This window comes from Lepisma saccharinum, chromosome 28 (assembly GCF_977018435.1).
Source record: "Lepisma saccharinum chromosome 28, izLepSacc3.1, whole genome shotgun sequence".
In the NCBI taxonomy this organism is placed as follows: domain Eukaryota; kingdom Metazoa; phylum Arthropoda; class Insecta; order Zygentoma; family Lepismatidae; genus Lepisma; species Lepisma saccharinum.
Window position 1 is genome coordinate 6,959,451 of NC_139256.1, and position 16,163 is coordinate 6,975,613.

Genomic DNA, 16,163 nt, shown 5'->3' on the forward strand with positions numbered 1-16,163 from the left:
AGGTAAAAACTCTAGTATAATCTGTACCGGTTTAAATATCGGATTTTTGCCGATTCCGATACTGATGCCGATGTGTCAATTTCGGCCGATTTTCATACACCTGTAATCGGCTTCGGCACATCGCTATAATTGACGTTTGTACACATAGAGGTGCTGACTGTGCCAGTGACCATTATTTAGTAATTGCTAAATTAAGAGAAAGACACTCAGTGATAAATCATAAGCAACAAAATCTAAAAGTTATAAAATTTGATACAGGAAAGTTTACTGATGAAAGAATTAAGAAAGATTAGAAAATTAAACTGTCAAATAGATTTGATGTTTTGCAGGATTTAAATGATGATGAAAATATAAATGAAACAGACGTAAATAAGAATTGGGAGCACATACGTAATGCAATAGAATCAGCAGCTAAAGAAAGTATAGGATACCATAAACCGAGAAAAAGTAAGCCATGGTTTGATAATGAATGTCATAATCTAATAGAAATAAGAAATCAGGCTAGACTTAGGTGGTTAAATAACTCTGATGATACAAATCTAAACAATTATAATAGAATAAAGTGAGAAGTTAACCGCACGTTTAGAAGTAAAAAAAGAGATTACTTGAAAAGCAAAATTAACGAAATTGAAACAAACAGCAAAAATAAAAATATCAGAGATTCATATAAAGGTGTAAATGAGTTTAGAAAGGGGTGGCAACCTAAAGTAAACTTGATAAAAGATAAAGACGGTGATTTTCTAGCTGACCCAAGCGATATTCTAAATAGATGGAAGAACTACTTTAATGACCTTTTAAATGTCCATGTAGGAGATAAATCAGAAGTAAATGAAGTCCACACAGCAGAACCTTTAGTTCCAGAACCTAACTTGACTGAAGTTAAAGATGCTATTAAAAGGCTAAAGAATAACAAAGCACCTGGCATTGATTTAATACCAGCTGAGTTAATTAAATATGGTGGAAATTCGTTAATATGTCAAATTCATAAATTAATTTGTTTAATATGGAATAAAGAAGAAATCCCTCAACAGTGGAAAGAATCCATAATTGTTCCTGTGTTTAAAAAAGGTGATAAAATGAACTGCAATAATTACCGTGGAATTTCTCTACTCTAAACAACATATAAAATATTATCTAACATTCCTTTAACAAGACTAACCACATATGCTAATGAAATTATAGGTGATTATCAATGTGGATTTAAACGTAACAGATCAACTACAGATCAAATTTTTCACATAAGACAGACACTTGAAAAAAAGTGGGAATATAATCAAAATGTCCATCAGCTATTCATTGATTTCAAAAAAGCATATGATTCGGTCAAAAGAGATAAATTATATAATATATTAGTAGAGTATGGAATACCTAAGAAGCTTGTTAGTATGATAAAAATATGCACCAGTGAAACAGAAAGTAAAATTCGTGTGGGTATTAATATGTCTGACAAATTTACAATTCATGATGGGTTAAAACAAGGAGATGCATTATCTCCATTGCTCTTTAATTTTGCTTTAGAATATGCTGTTAGGAAGGTAAAAGAAACTAAAAAAGGTTTAAAATTAAATGGTGTGACTCAGTTGTTAGCACATGCAGATGATGTAGACTTACTGGGGATGATGTGAATACAATTAAGAATAATGCTAAAATATTTTTCAAAACTGCTAAAGAGATAGGTTTGGAAGTTAACAAAGAGAAAACTTAATATATGCTTACAGGCCGAAACCAAGTGTTAGGTAATAATCAAAATCTAATTATTGATAACAACTTGTTTGAACCAGTTTCCAAATTCAAATACTTAGGAGTAATATTAACAACTGAAAATTATATTAAAGAGGAAATAAAAAGTAGGCTTAATTCAGGAAATGCATGTTACTTCTCTCTTCATAAACTTTTGTCTTCACGTTTAATATCTAAGAAACTAAAAGTTAAAATATACAAAACAGTAATTTTGCCTGTAGTATTATATGGATGTGAAACTTGGTCCCTTACATTGAAAGAGGAACATAAATTGAGAGTATTTGAAAATAAGATTCTTTAAATAGGGGGATACATGTTCCTTTCTGTTTAGGTTAAATATGAAACGTATACAACAATTCTGAATTTTTTGAAGTTTATAGTTTAGGCCCTGGGATATATTACTGTACACTGGAGCGCAATAGTCTAATGTGGATAGGACGAGTGCTTGCATAAGACGATCTTTAACATTAGCGTCCAGAGTATGTTTTAAATGATACAAAGATTTAAGTTTCCCCATACAGTTTTTCACAATAAATTCGACTTGTGGCTCCCAATTTAAGTGTCTATCGAACACAATTCCCAAGTTTTTGCTTGTATCCACTTCGCTTAGCGGTATACTGCCAAGAGTTATACGCCTTCATGGCGTGGTGCTAAGCACAGGGTAACACTTTACTTTTTTTTTTTTTTTTTTTTTTTTTTTTTTTTTTTTTTTTTTTTTTTTTTTTTTACTTTACTTTAGGAAAATCTTTGGACCTAAAAGGGACGAGGAGACAGGTGAGTGGAGAAGGTTACATAATTTAGAACTACATAATTTGTATTCATGTCCAGATATTATTAGAATAATTAAATCAAGAAGACTTAGGTGGGCAGGCCATGTGGCACGAATGGGAGAGGAAAGAGGAGTTTACAGGATTCTTGTTGGGAAACCTGATGGTAAGAGACCTGTAGGAAGACCAAGACGAAGATGGAGGGACAACGTTGAGATGGACCTAAAGGAAATCGGTAGGGATGGAAAAGAGTATATAGAACTTGCTCAAAATAGGGACAGATGGAAGGCCTGTGTTGCTGCAGCCATGAACCTTCAGGTTTAAGAAGGCTAGGGAGTTAGTTAGTTACATGAAAAGTGAAATAACACTGGAGTTAATGGCTCTTATTTTTCCTGATTACAAGGTTTTTGTGAGTAACACAAATGTATGAGTCTTGTTACTAAAAATTGCCATCATAGGGGAGAGCTTAAAAATACAATGACTATAATTTTAGGTATATCTGGCAGAAACGTGTGTTAAAGTGAAAATGGGAATTTCGGGAAAAAAAAAAACAGCAAAATCACAGAAATAATGTAACAGATTATTAGGGGCAGGAGTGATTGGTGTGCCGTGGATGTACAGTGTGTTGGAAACAGTGTGGCAAGAGAGAAGTGCCAAGAGATTGGACGAAGGGACAAATAGTTCCCATATTCAAGAAGGATGACAGAAAGGAATGTAAAAACTACAGAAGAATAACAGTAATGTGCCACTCAGCAAAGGTGTATGAGAAAATATTAGAGAAAAGAATAAGGGAAGTAACAGAGCTGAACATGAGAGAGGAACAGTATGCATTTAGAAGGGCCAGATCAACAGTAGACCTGATATTCACCATTAGGCAAATGCAGGAAAGGCACTACGAGTATGGAAATGATTTGATTATGGCATTCCTAGATTTAGAAAAGGCATACAATACCATGGACAGAACAACGATTTGGAAGGCTCTAAGAGAGAAAGGAGTCGAGGAAGAGATAGTGTGTAGAGTACAGAGCACATACATAGCGAACCAGAGCTGTGTGAAGACATCAGTGGGAAGAACAGAGTGGTTCAGTATTATAAGTCGTAACGTCCTCCTAGGAATTGGGATCAAACCTGGGACCTTTAGATGTGCCGATGGGTGGTGTAGCTCGATCACCATTCATCCTCATGACAAACGAGCACTCACCTTTTGCTGTTAGCTCAACGGTAACGAACGAGAGGTAAACAAAAAAAAAAAAATCAAGAGATGCAAAACACAATCACTTGGTTTTTACACTTTCAAGTTTGGATCACACATGGTTATATAAGGTAAATACCTGTCTTTGGCTGATAGCTATGATTTTCAAAGCGAACACTTAGGCCCGAGCCTGTACAGTTTTCCCGAAACTCTCCTGCTCCTTCCAAGCTGCAATCCCCACGCAAAATACCCCTCACCGCCCGTTGCACTCAATACTTATTTCCTCGCCTTTCTCCATAATGCAGTCATATTACTCTATAATACCTTTTTGGACAGCACCTTATTTACCTGTTTGCAATACCACTAATTCAGAAGGTTGGTTAACTTCTGACATGGCATTCCTTACATACCTATGAGTGCAACGGCTGGTGATCGGGTTTATGAACTTCATGGCTGACACGTTCCTCTGTTTTGTGGGGGATGTTACGAAGTAATGAACTAAAACAGGGTAGTGCTCTTTCCCCACTACTCTTCATAATTACAATGGATGCAATTAACAAAGAGGTGGGGAAGAAGATAGGGAGAGGAGGAGATGAAGGCCCTGTTGTATGCTGATGACTTAGTAACGTTACCAGCCATACGCTTTTAACGGTAATATGGGGGAAGGGGAAGAAGTATAGAGACAGCTTGATAGTTGGAATGATTAAATCAGAAGAGCAGGAGCGAAATTCAGTGCAGAAAAGAGCGAGATGCTAATAACAAGAAACAGAGCCAGAAATGAACCAAGAATAAAGATGGACACGGAAGAGTTGAGGGTAGTGGAGTGCTTCTATTATCTAGAAAGCATAATTGAGAGAAGTGGAAGAATAGACGAGGAGGTAAACAGAAGAGGACAAATGGGTGGTGGACTATATCAATGTGTTCGAACATTAATATGGAACAGGGATGTACCTATGTAATGCAAGAAGGTAACATATAACACACACTATGTGCCAATAATTATGTATGGAGCAGAGACTTGCACAATGACAGAGAGAGACAAAAGAAAGAAGCAGGCAGTGGAGATGAAATTTTTAAGGAGTATTTTGGGGAAGACTAGAAGAGATAGAATAAGAAATAAGAAGATTGGACAGACAGTGAGGGTGGTGAAGCTTCAGGACAGTATAGATCAGGTACAAATGAGGTGGTTCAGACACATGAAGAGGATGGATGCAGAAAGACTACCAGTAAGAGCTTACCATGCACAAGGAGTGCAAATAAGACCAAGGGGGAGACCAAGATGTTGGTGGAAAGAGCAGATAGTGGAGAGTGTTAGGAGAAGAGGACAAGATTGAAACACCGTGGAAGAAATGGAGAGGCTTGACTTCTATGCCGACCCAGCCAGAGGCAGGAAACGGCAAAGGATGATGATTATTAGGGACATGCATATCTCGTTTTTGACGAAAACACGAAGCTATTAGAAGGGTTATGTTTATTTTGTAATAAGTGCAGTTTTTAAATCAAATTTTGGTCTGTTTTTTCACTGCTATACATCGAAGTTTTATTTTATTCACAGCTTTTGAACCCGAAATTGACTGTCTTTGTACCGAAATTTTGCTATTTTATTTACCAAAAATATGTGCCTCTACAGATTATACATAAAAGAGGTGATATTTCATAAAATGTGTCATCATCATCATAAAAACAACCAAGACAAATTCACAGTCCTAATTTTCAGATCTATCTCAATCCTTCTTCAGGGATGATAGGGTTTCATGATTTGTGTAACTTCTATTACTTTTGAAGCTTCTCTGACAAGGGAGGTTATCTAAATGTCTCCCACAAATTTCCATGAAACTTGGCAGGTGGATAGAGGGGTCCAAAGGAAGAAATACGTGTTTATTTGTTTCGGCTAAAAAACGGTTTTAGGGGGCAACCCCCCTCCCCCACCTAATGTCAAGATGAGGACAAATTGAAGTGGAGATCTGACCCCGAAACCACGTAAATATGGTATAGGAAGAAACAGGGGCATAGGGCCCCTCAATACACCTGCCAAATTTCATGGAAATCTGAGGGTGACACAGGGGTCAGATCCCCAGGTCAATTTGTCCTCATCTTGACATTTGAGGCAGATTTTGCCCCCTAAAACAGTCTTTTAGCTGAAACAAAAACACGTATTTCTTCCTTTGGGCCCTTCTATACACCTGCCAAGTTTCATGGAAATTGGAGGAGAACACAGGGGTCAGATCCCCACTTCAATTTGTCCTCAACTTGACATTTGAGGGGGGAGGAGTTTGCCCCCTAAAACAGTTTTTTAGCTGAAACAAAAAAAAAACACGTATTTCTTCCTACACACCTGCCAAGTTTCATGGAAATCGGAGGGGGACACTTAGATAACCTCCCTTGTGAGCAAAAATGAAGAAACTATATTGGGTTGAAGTACCCAAGAGTAGCTCCGGTCCAATTAACTGAGCATAACGTGAACACAACCCTCCGGTGCCATACTGCATTTTATGTATTGTGGTGTAAAAAATGATGGGTGCCACCTTTTCTTTTGTCCCCTCCAGTGGAGTGTGGTGTCATTTTACGTGCATGCCCAATTGCATGGTGCATTCGGTGTGGCAAAAGAAAATTCGAAATAAATGTGTTTCTACTAATGTAGACAAATGGAGATGTCGCAAAGATTGTTGTTGGCAGCAGGGGTACGTAAACATACTCCTTAAAGGAAGTCACACGGTGTTAGATCACGAGACCTGGAGGACCATGTGAACAGATCTAAGTCACCCTCACCAACATGCCAAATCTGTGATTTTCCATTTACACAGACAACCAGTGTCCTTAAACTGCCAACACCACCACAGAATGTTCTGAAGACTGAGAGTTTCTTTCCAGTAATCTCTTCTGAATGCATGCTGGACTGCAGTAACAGATGTATCCTGCATTGTCGCCATTTTGTAATGACACTGCAGTCGTGCTGCCACTTGGTGTGTGTCAGGAAAACTTGGCGAGTTTCCAATTCTTTTCACATATCAATCATTAATGCATGTGTAATACCGGGTGTCCCAGAAGTCTTTCCCTGATTACAAACTTTATTCATATCCACTATATGCAATGTAGAGATGTGAAAGTGGTGCCAAAATGTTGGAAAACTAACCAAGGTTATTTGTTGCAGGTTTCAGTAATGTGGCTGTAGTGTAGCAGTGTCAGTGCCAAGGAATCCGGAATTAATGCTCTTGACATTGGGTGGCATTTTTCCATACAATGTTTCCTGGACTTGACAGGATTTGGGAATGAAGATAAATTCCATTTTTTAAATACCAACTTATTGATGGCAGATATTCTACACGTAAGAATTCTGTACGTTTGAAAGTTCCTCTGCACTGTTATTGGTGACCAGGTCTTGTGATACCAGGGGACATGCTGAGCTTTTTCCTGATTTGTGAACAATTCCGGTTTTCTGGACACTGACACTGCTACACTACAGCCACGTTACTCAAACCTGCAACAAAAAAAAATTTGTTAGTTTTCCAACATTTTGGCACCACTTTCACATCTCTACCTTGCATATAGCGGATATGAATAAAGTTTGTAATCAGGGAAAGACTTCTGGGACACCCGGTACTTTGGAAAATACAGGGTTCTGAAATCAGATGAATCATTTATGGGAACCCTATATGAAAAGCATACATTCTTACCTTCTGGATTAAGGCCACGCATATTTCTAGTCTTCTCTGCATTGAACGGACGGACTTGTATCTGGTGCTCCAGCACAGCAGCAGGGTGGCGCTCGAAGAACAGCTCGTTGGCTCCCATGTCAAATGCCGGGATCACTTCCTGCGGATAGCGCACCAACTGCCGATACAGATTCACATCAAAAGTCTCCAAGTGGGCACAGTTGATGCTAAGGCATGGCTCCTCTAGTGTGTGGATCTGGAATTTATTACACAAAGATTTAATAAACAAGGCACAACCAGTAACATGGGGTTTAAGAAACATGATCTATAAAATGTTTTATAACTTTTACTTACAAGCAGTTTCATTTTAATTTTCAAATTCATGCTACGGGAATTTAAAGGTGGTAAGATATTGATACACAAATGAAACCTGCTTACGCATACTTGTACCTGTTTATTGAATTTTATTAATTTTGCTGACCACTTTGACCATCCACATCAGAGCTTGTAGTACTCCACTTAAAGCACTTCAGTTTTGCGAGGAGAGACACTACAGGCAACTTGCACAGCTTTCCATCTATTCAGGACAATAGAATACAAGTCTTTTTATTTACTACAGAGTGATGCATAGTCGTAGGCTGCTCTACCGCCTAACTCTGGAAAATTAAGTTACTATACATTTATAACACTAAAATCAAATATATAACATGAATGAATTTAACATAAATGAAAAAAAAATAAAGAATACATTAACACACACACACTTTCCAAATCACGACTAAAATAACTTATACATAATTTGAAATATTAGTTGTGTCAAGTAAATGTTCGCAAAATACGGGTTTTATTTGGATCTTGTTGTTGCTTAGTTGCATGAGCTAATGTGTTCAGTTGTTCTTGCAATAAAAATAATAAAGCTCGTTCTTTGAAGCTTTTTGGTGAGATAGCAGATGAGACGTAATCGGGAAGAGCATTCCAAACCTTTGAAGACCAGAGAAAGAAGGAGCCTTCGAAACTGACAGCTGAATGTCAATTTTCGCCGACCTCTTGTATTGTATGAATGTATTGAATTTCTACATGTGAGTTTCTCGTGGAGATAGCTAGGTGCTTGTAATTTTAATATCTTATATACTACGAGGGTCACTCTGAAAGTTTTGAGAATGGAAGCCTTAAAATGGAAAAATATATATTCTTTCCATTACATCTTCTTAAAGTACTCTCCACCACACACTATACGTGTCATCCGTTCAAACTACTTTTTGAAAGCTGGACGCCATGCAGCATGCTACAAAGCCACTGTTCATGTGCAGCCACCGCAGCTTCAGGTGAGTCAAATCGACAACCACGAATGTTTTCTTTCACTAGGAAAAAAAAATAACATGGGGCCAGATCTGGGCTGTAAGGGTGATGGTGTAATGTTTTTACTTGTTCAGAAGATTTGCTGTCTCCCTTGCGGTGTGAGCAGAGGCATTGTCATGATGCCGCATGATTCCGTGCAGGCCTGTCTTTGGACGGTTCCTCCTCAATGCATCGAACACTTTGGGCAGACATTTTGTCATGTACCATCTGGCAGTGACTGTTTTTTCTTCAAGTGGAACTGTCACAATGCAGAGAAAAGAGAACAGATCATCTTTTTGCCAACACTTCTTGATCACTTTTTTGGAGGATCCTCCCCAGGGAAGACCCAGACTAATGACTGCCGCTTCGTTTCAGGATCATATTGGTATATCCAGCTTTCGTCACCTGTTATGATGTTAAAAATGTTTTTTGATCTTCCTCCACTGAAGTTGTCCAACATTTAATGGCACCAATCCACTCGTGTCCTTTCCTGCTCATTTGTTAGGTTGTGGGGGATCCAGCGACTGCAAATCTTCTTGACATGAAGTTTTTCATCCAGGATCTGTTTAACTGCTGCCGATCCAATATTTAGGCTTGTCTGATTGATTGATTTGTTGTTTTAAGTCCACTTTATGCACAGTAAGGCTAATCGGGACTGGACCTACAGTTTAAAGTGGGATCCGAACCACTTGTGCCTCCATTGGGTTTAGGCTTGTCTGAATCTGCACATATGTACATCGTTGATCTCTCTACATTTGTTAAACTTTCACCACATTTTCATATGTTGTGGCTGTTGCTGGCTGCCCTGAATGATCTTCACCTTCAAGGGAGTCCCTTCCTCTCTTAAATTCTGCAAACCATCGACAGATGGTGGCTTGTGAAGGGCAAAGATACCCAAATGCACGGTGCAATCTTTCACGACACTTACTCTTGACTAAACCAACTTTGAAGTCATAAAAAATCACAGCGAGGAAATGCTCTCGTTTCAGATCCATTCTTGCTCGAAACGAAACCCCAACTGCTGCTGTGTAAACTATCATGCTGACTCAGCCCATTGTTGGAGCAAGTTGAAAATTGCAGAATTAGCTACTGAAATGCCAATCTAAATATAGAAACACCAGCAGCTTATTGTTGTCGATTCTCAAAACTTTCAGAGTGATCCTCGTAAACAACATTGATGCAGAAGATGTCGCCTAGACATGTTAAGAATTTTGTATGCATCGAGCAAGGCTAAAATATGCTCATTTCAATGTAATAAATGCAGTAATTCTGTATTTTTTGTATTCGGTTTGATATGTTATGTTGTAAATTCGTGCCGTGCCGTGCACCTTGTAACAAAAAATAAAAAATAGGGTGTGTATATATATTAAAGTTTCTATGAGGTATAATTTCATTTTTCTAGCAAAAAAGGTGTATGATGTCGCAATCCATGGCCTGCTAATGATGGAGCATGTAAAGAAAAAGTCTGCGATTGTACAGTATGGAAGAAACTTAAATGCACATGAAATAAACAGCATGGGAGGCACAGCACAAAAGCCACAGATACGCCCCTTATTTGAAACTCCACGAGTGATCAAATTACTTACCTCCTCCAGTTTCTGAAGGTAGAGTGGTTCGTTGACATCCATTCCTTCACTCACTTCATCCATCTCCGCTTCAGGGTCAACAAATGACATTATGAACCTCTTAAATTTCTCCTTGCACTGGTTCACAACAACATCGGTTCCCCAGACAACAAGTTGAGGCCCAGTTTGCTCCACATCTTGGCGTGGTGTTTGAGGTACATCTGGCATCTGCAAAGTGCACATTAAACATTAAAATGTACTTTGTAGTGTAAACAATAGTATTATTATTTTCACCTACTTTTCCTAAATAAAGCAAGTTCTGTGTACGGCATTTATCAAAATTCTGTATTAACATGTTAACTCCCACATGAGTTGTATTTAACTCACACTAGTTTTAAACCCGGGGCCTCGTGAAGCATATTTGAGTGACACGTGTATCTACCTTGGGAGCCTCGTGGACAAAATTTTGCAGATGGTTCGTGAAAATCTCATTTAGTGCTGCTGTTATTATTACTATTAATACAAACAATTTATAAAGAGTGGATCAAATGAATTGATGTACATTAACTTCTGTTATATTTATGTTTGCCTTTAAATTTCACTTAAATCTGACAAGTAAACAAAAAAAAAAAAAACATTTTCCCCTCATGAACTGTTTTCAAGTTTTTCAGATTGTTCTCTTGGCCTTGAATGTTTGCTGCCCAGCTCCTCGAACGATATCGGTAGAATAGTATACTGCAGTATCATGTTGCAAATAACAAAAGATTCAATGCTCAGAAAAAACAATAAGTATGCTGTGAGCCAAATATAATTCACGTGGTATGCAGCGTAATAATTGATTCTAGCACTGCATGAGTTGCATATAACCACACACATAAAATAATTCAAAATAACAATTTTTCATCGAATCATCAAGAAATATACCTTTCAACGTTCTTTTTATATTCTTGTAATAAAACACCGTGGCTTCGAGGTTTATTTTTCTACTGTGGCAGACAAGGTGTTAACCCAAGCTTACCTGACAGGGTTGCCAGGCCCACCACTTCTTATTTCTCGATTTTTGAACTGTGAATATCTTTATAAAAAAATTTAAAAAAATTACATTGTTCCCTGAGGTGTTCCCAATGTTTCTGCATTACATTTGTTCATAAATTCATAAAGGTAACGTAGACATATAGAGGGGTTTGGGAGGAAAGGTCCCCCACCGGCACACAATCTTGGTCATTTTTTTGGAGGTGGTGCGAACAGCATCATGCAACACCAGAGCCACTTTACACAGGAACAAGTTAGGAAAAATTCCAACATCATATCACACACCCCAGGAGTCGAACCTGAGTCTTCCACATGGCAGTTAGATACTTACAGACTTGGCCACCTACCTCATACAAACATATCATTAAACGAATAAGAAAAATCAAATAAGCAAGTCTCAAAATTTAACGGAGTGGAAGTGGTCTAGTCGGAGAGCGTCTGAGTGCCATGGTGGAGTCTAAGTTCATAAAGTAAAGTGCTCCCCTGTGCTTTGCACCATGCCACGGTGTATAGGGGGCATGGAGTTAGTGCTCCACACTTTCTTGATCATTGCCAAAGGTGGGGGTGATGTGATCAGCCCCATGCCCCTGGCCACCTTTACCCCCCCCCCTCGAGTCTCCTCTAGGTATCCACTTTATACGATGCTGGGTGGGTGCCAGAGCCACTTGAACAGGTGAAAAAAATCCCAGTTCTCCCCAGCCGGGGATCGAACCTGGGTCTCTTGCATGGTAGTCAGAAGCCCTAACAACTGAGCTACCACATCGCGGAGTCTCTAGGGAGTCCCGATTCATGGGGTGGGTAATCTAAGACCAGAATGTTTCCAGCCTTGTCTCTCCATAAAGTGGCTCTGTGGTTCACCCAGCCTCAAATAAATGGGTACCTGGGGGTAAAGGCAGCTGAAGCACAGTGTTGATCACATCACCAAAATGGCATGGTGCAAAGTACATGGGAAACTTTACCTTATGTCTCAAAATTTTATTCCAAACATATTACAATGCACACAGATTTTTTTAAAATGGTGTTATCTTTGTTACAACTTCACCCAACAAATAACAAAAAACGAAAGTAAAGAAGAGCATGTCTCTAATCTATTACACATTCCTCGGATGGGAAAATCAAGGTAAGCAATTTCACTTCTGTTCACATCTTCCTACAACAATATGTGAAAATATCCAATCACATAACACAATGTATTCTGAAAATTTAACCTGGTTTACCACAATAACTATTATTTCTTCTACATATTCATTATGTGCGGGAGAGTCAAATGAACACCTTAAAAGTAAAAAAAAAAAATAATAAAAAATTACAGTACAGACCGTAAACAGTTCAAATTGACTGAGGTATAGATTGTTATTTACAAAATGACCTCAAGGCTGCAACACTGATCAAGTGAGCTTCACATCACCTTTTTTTTTTCATTTTAAAGATGGTGTCTCCTCCATGCATATGCACCAGCGAAGAGCAGTGGTGGTTTCTTGCCCTCTGGAAGCCTAAAACTTATACATTCAACGGCGAATGAAAATTCAATGTCTCTATACGTACATGCTTACCAGCAAATTTACAAATAGAGGAGGAAGTTCGCAGGCAGATGGGTGGAAAGACCTTCACAATAGGGTCATAAGTGACTGCGCATTCATCCAGGAGATTCTTCTTCCCGAGTTTTACAGGCACTTAGTTAAGACTTGAAAATATATGTTGATGAGCAATGGGTCTATGCCAAAATGGAGCAACTTGTGGAACTTTACATTCAGAAATATACTATATAAAAACAAAACAAATTAAGGTGTTCATTTGACTGTTCCTCGTATATGAATTAGATATAATACATTAATTATTGTATACAATATGTACTAAATTTGTCTCCCGTCAGTGCGCAGTCTGGAAATTTCAGAAAAAAAATAATACATTTTAGGCAAGTAAAATTTGTTAATTATGTTAATGAGAACTTAATTTCCTGCAATGACAGATGTGATGCATATATTTACTATGGATACAATAATAATAATAATAAACACCACTGTCATTAGTAGTAGTCGTAGAAGTACACATGCCTACTCATTTGTGGTTGGAATTCTGGCTATTGGCTGAAACCACTTAAAAAAACTGAGAGCATGAATTAAGGCACTGATGCGTTTGAAAGAAACAAGCTATTTTGGAAAAACTCTCATGTACTGGCATGCTTGGGCCTTCTCCATTATCAATACGTATTACGAGGCATATTTTTAAAGTAAGTACCGTTTTGAAATTCCGCCGCTGCAGCGCCGCGGTCGGTATCCCGTGCATGCGCACTGTGTACCTACATCTGTTGGCAAGCCACAGACGCCATTGCAGCAACAATCGATCGTGTATACATTTGCTTTTGCGTATTTAAAATGCCTCCGCCGATTGAGAATCCCGCTGACTGTGAAATACGCGCTGTTATTCGTTTTCTTAGTGCTAAAGGCGTGAAAGCAGTTGAAAATCACCATCAGATTTGTGAAGAGTACGGACAAAACATTATGAGCGATGGAATGGTACGAAAATGGGTAAGAGCTTTGAAAGATGGCCGAAAGAATGTTCATGACGAGGAACGGAGTAATCACTGTCGATTTGGTGCAGAAAGTCGACGAAAAAGTGAAAGAGAACAGACGCTTCATGATTTCTTCGTTATCAGAGGAGTTCCCTGAAGTTTCAAGAAGTGTTATCTACGAAATTGTTACCGAACGCTTAAACTATCAAAAATTGTGCTCACGATGGGTACCAAAAATGTTAACTGAGGTGCACAAAAGCAAACATTTAGGTAGCACCTTGACTTTTCTTGTGAAGATCTCATCGCATCATTTGGCTGGGAACAATTTGATCATCCTCCATACAGCCCCGATCTAGTGCCCAGTGACTACCACGTGTTTCTGCAACTGAAGAAGCATCTCGGAGGTCAGTGCCACGATGACGACGATAGCCTCAAAACGGCCGTGTTGCAGTGGCTGTCAACTCAGGCAGCAAACTTCTATGATGACGGAATACAAAAGCTTGTTGTTCGATATGATAAGTGCCTTAATATTGGTGGCAAAAGTTTTTTCAGCTCGGTCTCATGAAAAACTTAAAATCGAGTTTCCAATGTATATACACAGTACAGGAATATTTAACTGATTTTAAAACTAATACATTTCAGATTAAACACAATACTTACAGCATCAGTACTACCCACATTCACTTGTCTAATACGCCTATCACTTCTGATATCAGATCGGAGACGAATGGGAGTTCCACGTGCTCCCGACCTTGGAGTATGCAAAGAAGACATCGAACTAGGTGTTCCATAGTTGAGAGGAGAACTCAGGTCAATTTCACTCAACCCTGTTGCAGAGAAGAAGTATGCGAATAATTAGCTTTCTTACAACTTCAAATAATGGCATTCTGCAGTAACACAAGTTCAAGTTGACTTTACCATGCATAATCAATATGATCCATATCTACTGAACGATCATATATCAACTGCTGACTCATGCATAGGCAAATAACCTAACATTGTTATTTTTACTGGTTTCTATTTGATTTTCTCTGCGACATTTCGTTCTGGTTTCCCAGAACTTCTCAAGCTACACATACAACACAACCTCACATGGCTAGTCACTCTAAACTCCAGAAGTTCAAAATTTACAAAAAGTGGTTATGTGAACCTTCAAGAACATTGATACTGCACAGGGCCACATATTTATGGTCATAAAGGATCAAGATTTCAGAACAAAAAGTAGGCAAATTTCGGTAAAAAAAACCGGTATATAAGATAATAATTTCGATGTTAAAATGGTAAATAAAATCCTGAAATTGATTTTAAAACTACACTTTTTACACAAAGTAAACATCTCAATTCTAATTGCATATTTATGCAGCTATCAGAATATTAAGTGTATTCCTGTGTAAAGGAATTTCTATTTCTCAAATGTTTGCAGAAAAATTAATCAATTTTCTTTGATTCACATATCTCAAGGATGATTCAGACTTCAGAAAGTGTTGTGTCAGTAAATACACCATAAATTTCATGTGTACGAGTTTATTTCACATTTAGCAGTTCATTTTGCAACAAAACACGGTACACCTTTCAAAAACAGAACGTTACATTACAAAGCTTGTCAAAAACGAAATATGCATGCCTCTACTCATGCATATTAAGAGAAATAATGAAGACTATGACTAGGGCCCGGGACTTTATGTTATAACATATTTTTCATTTGGATTCGGATTTAATACTGGGGTGAAAAAGACACTCAGTGATAAATCATAAGCAACAAAATCTAAAAGTTATAAAATTTGATACAGGAAAGTTTACTGATGAAAGAATTAAGAAAGATTAGAAAATTAAACTGTCAAATAGATTTGATGTTTTGCAGGATTTAAATGATGATGAAAATATAAATGAAACAGACGTAAATAAGAATTGGGAGCACATACGTAATGCAATAGAATCAGCAGCTAAAGAAAGTATAGGATACCATAAACCGAGAAAAAGTAAGCCATGGTTTGATAATGAATGTCATAATCTAATAGAAATAAGAAATGATGCTAGACTTACGTGGTTAAATAACTCTGATGTAACAAATCTAAACAATTATAATAGAATAAAGCGAGAAGTTAACCGCATGTTTAGAAGTAAAAAAAGAGATTACTTGAAAAGCAAAATTAACGAAATTGAAACAAACAGCAAAAATAAAAATATCAGAGATTTATATAAAGGTGTAAATGAGTTTAGAAAGGGGTGGCAACCTAAAGTAAACTTCATAAAAGATAAGGATGGTGATTTTCTAGCTGACCCAAGCGATATTCTAAATAGATGGAAGAACTACTTTAATGACCTTTTAAATGTCCATGTAGGAGATAAATCAGAAGTAAATGA

General features: G+C 37.8%; 1 protein-coding gene across 1 annotated transcript in view; it reads right to left on the reverse strand.

The window, feature by feature from the left end:
* The window catches only part of dpa (disc proliferation abnormal), a 77,527-nt gene that overhangs the window by 40,556 nt on the left and 20,808 nt on the right, over positions 1–16,163 (reverse strand). The window contains exons 3-5 of the mRNA XM_083113713.1: positions 14,460–14,626; positions 10,277–10,483; positions 7,374–7,608 (exon numbers count right to left, since the gene is read on the reverse strand). Of these exons, the coding sequence (XP_082969839.1) occupies positions 7,374–7,608; positions 10,277–10,483; positions 14,460–14,626 (609 nt within the window). The remainder of the gene's footprint in view (positions 1–7,373; positions 7,609–10,276; positions 10,484–14,459; positions 14,627–16,163) is intronic.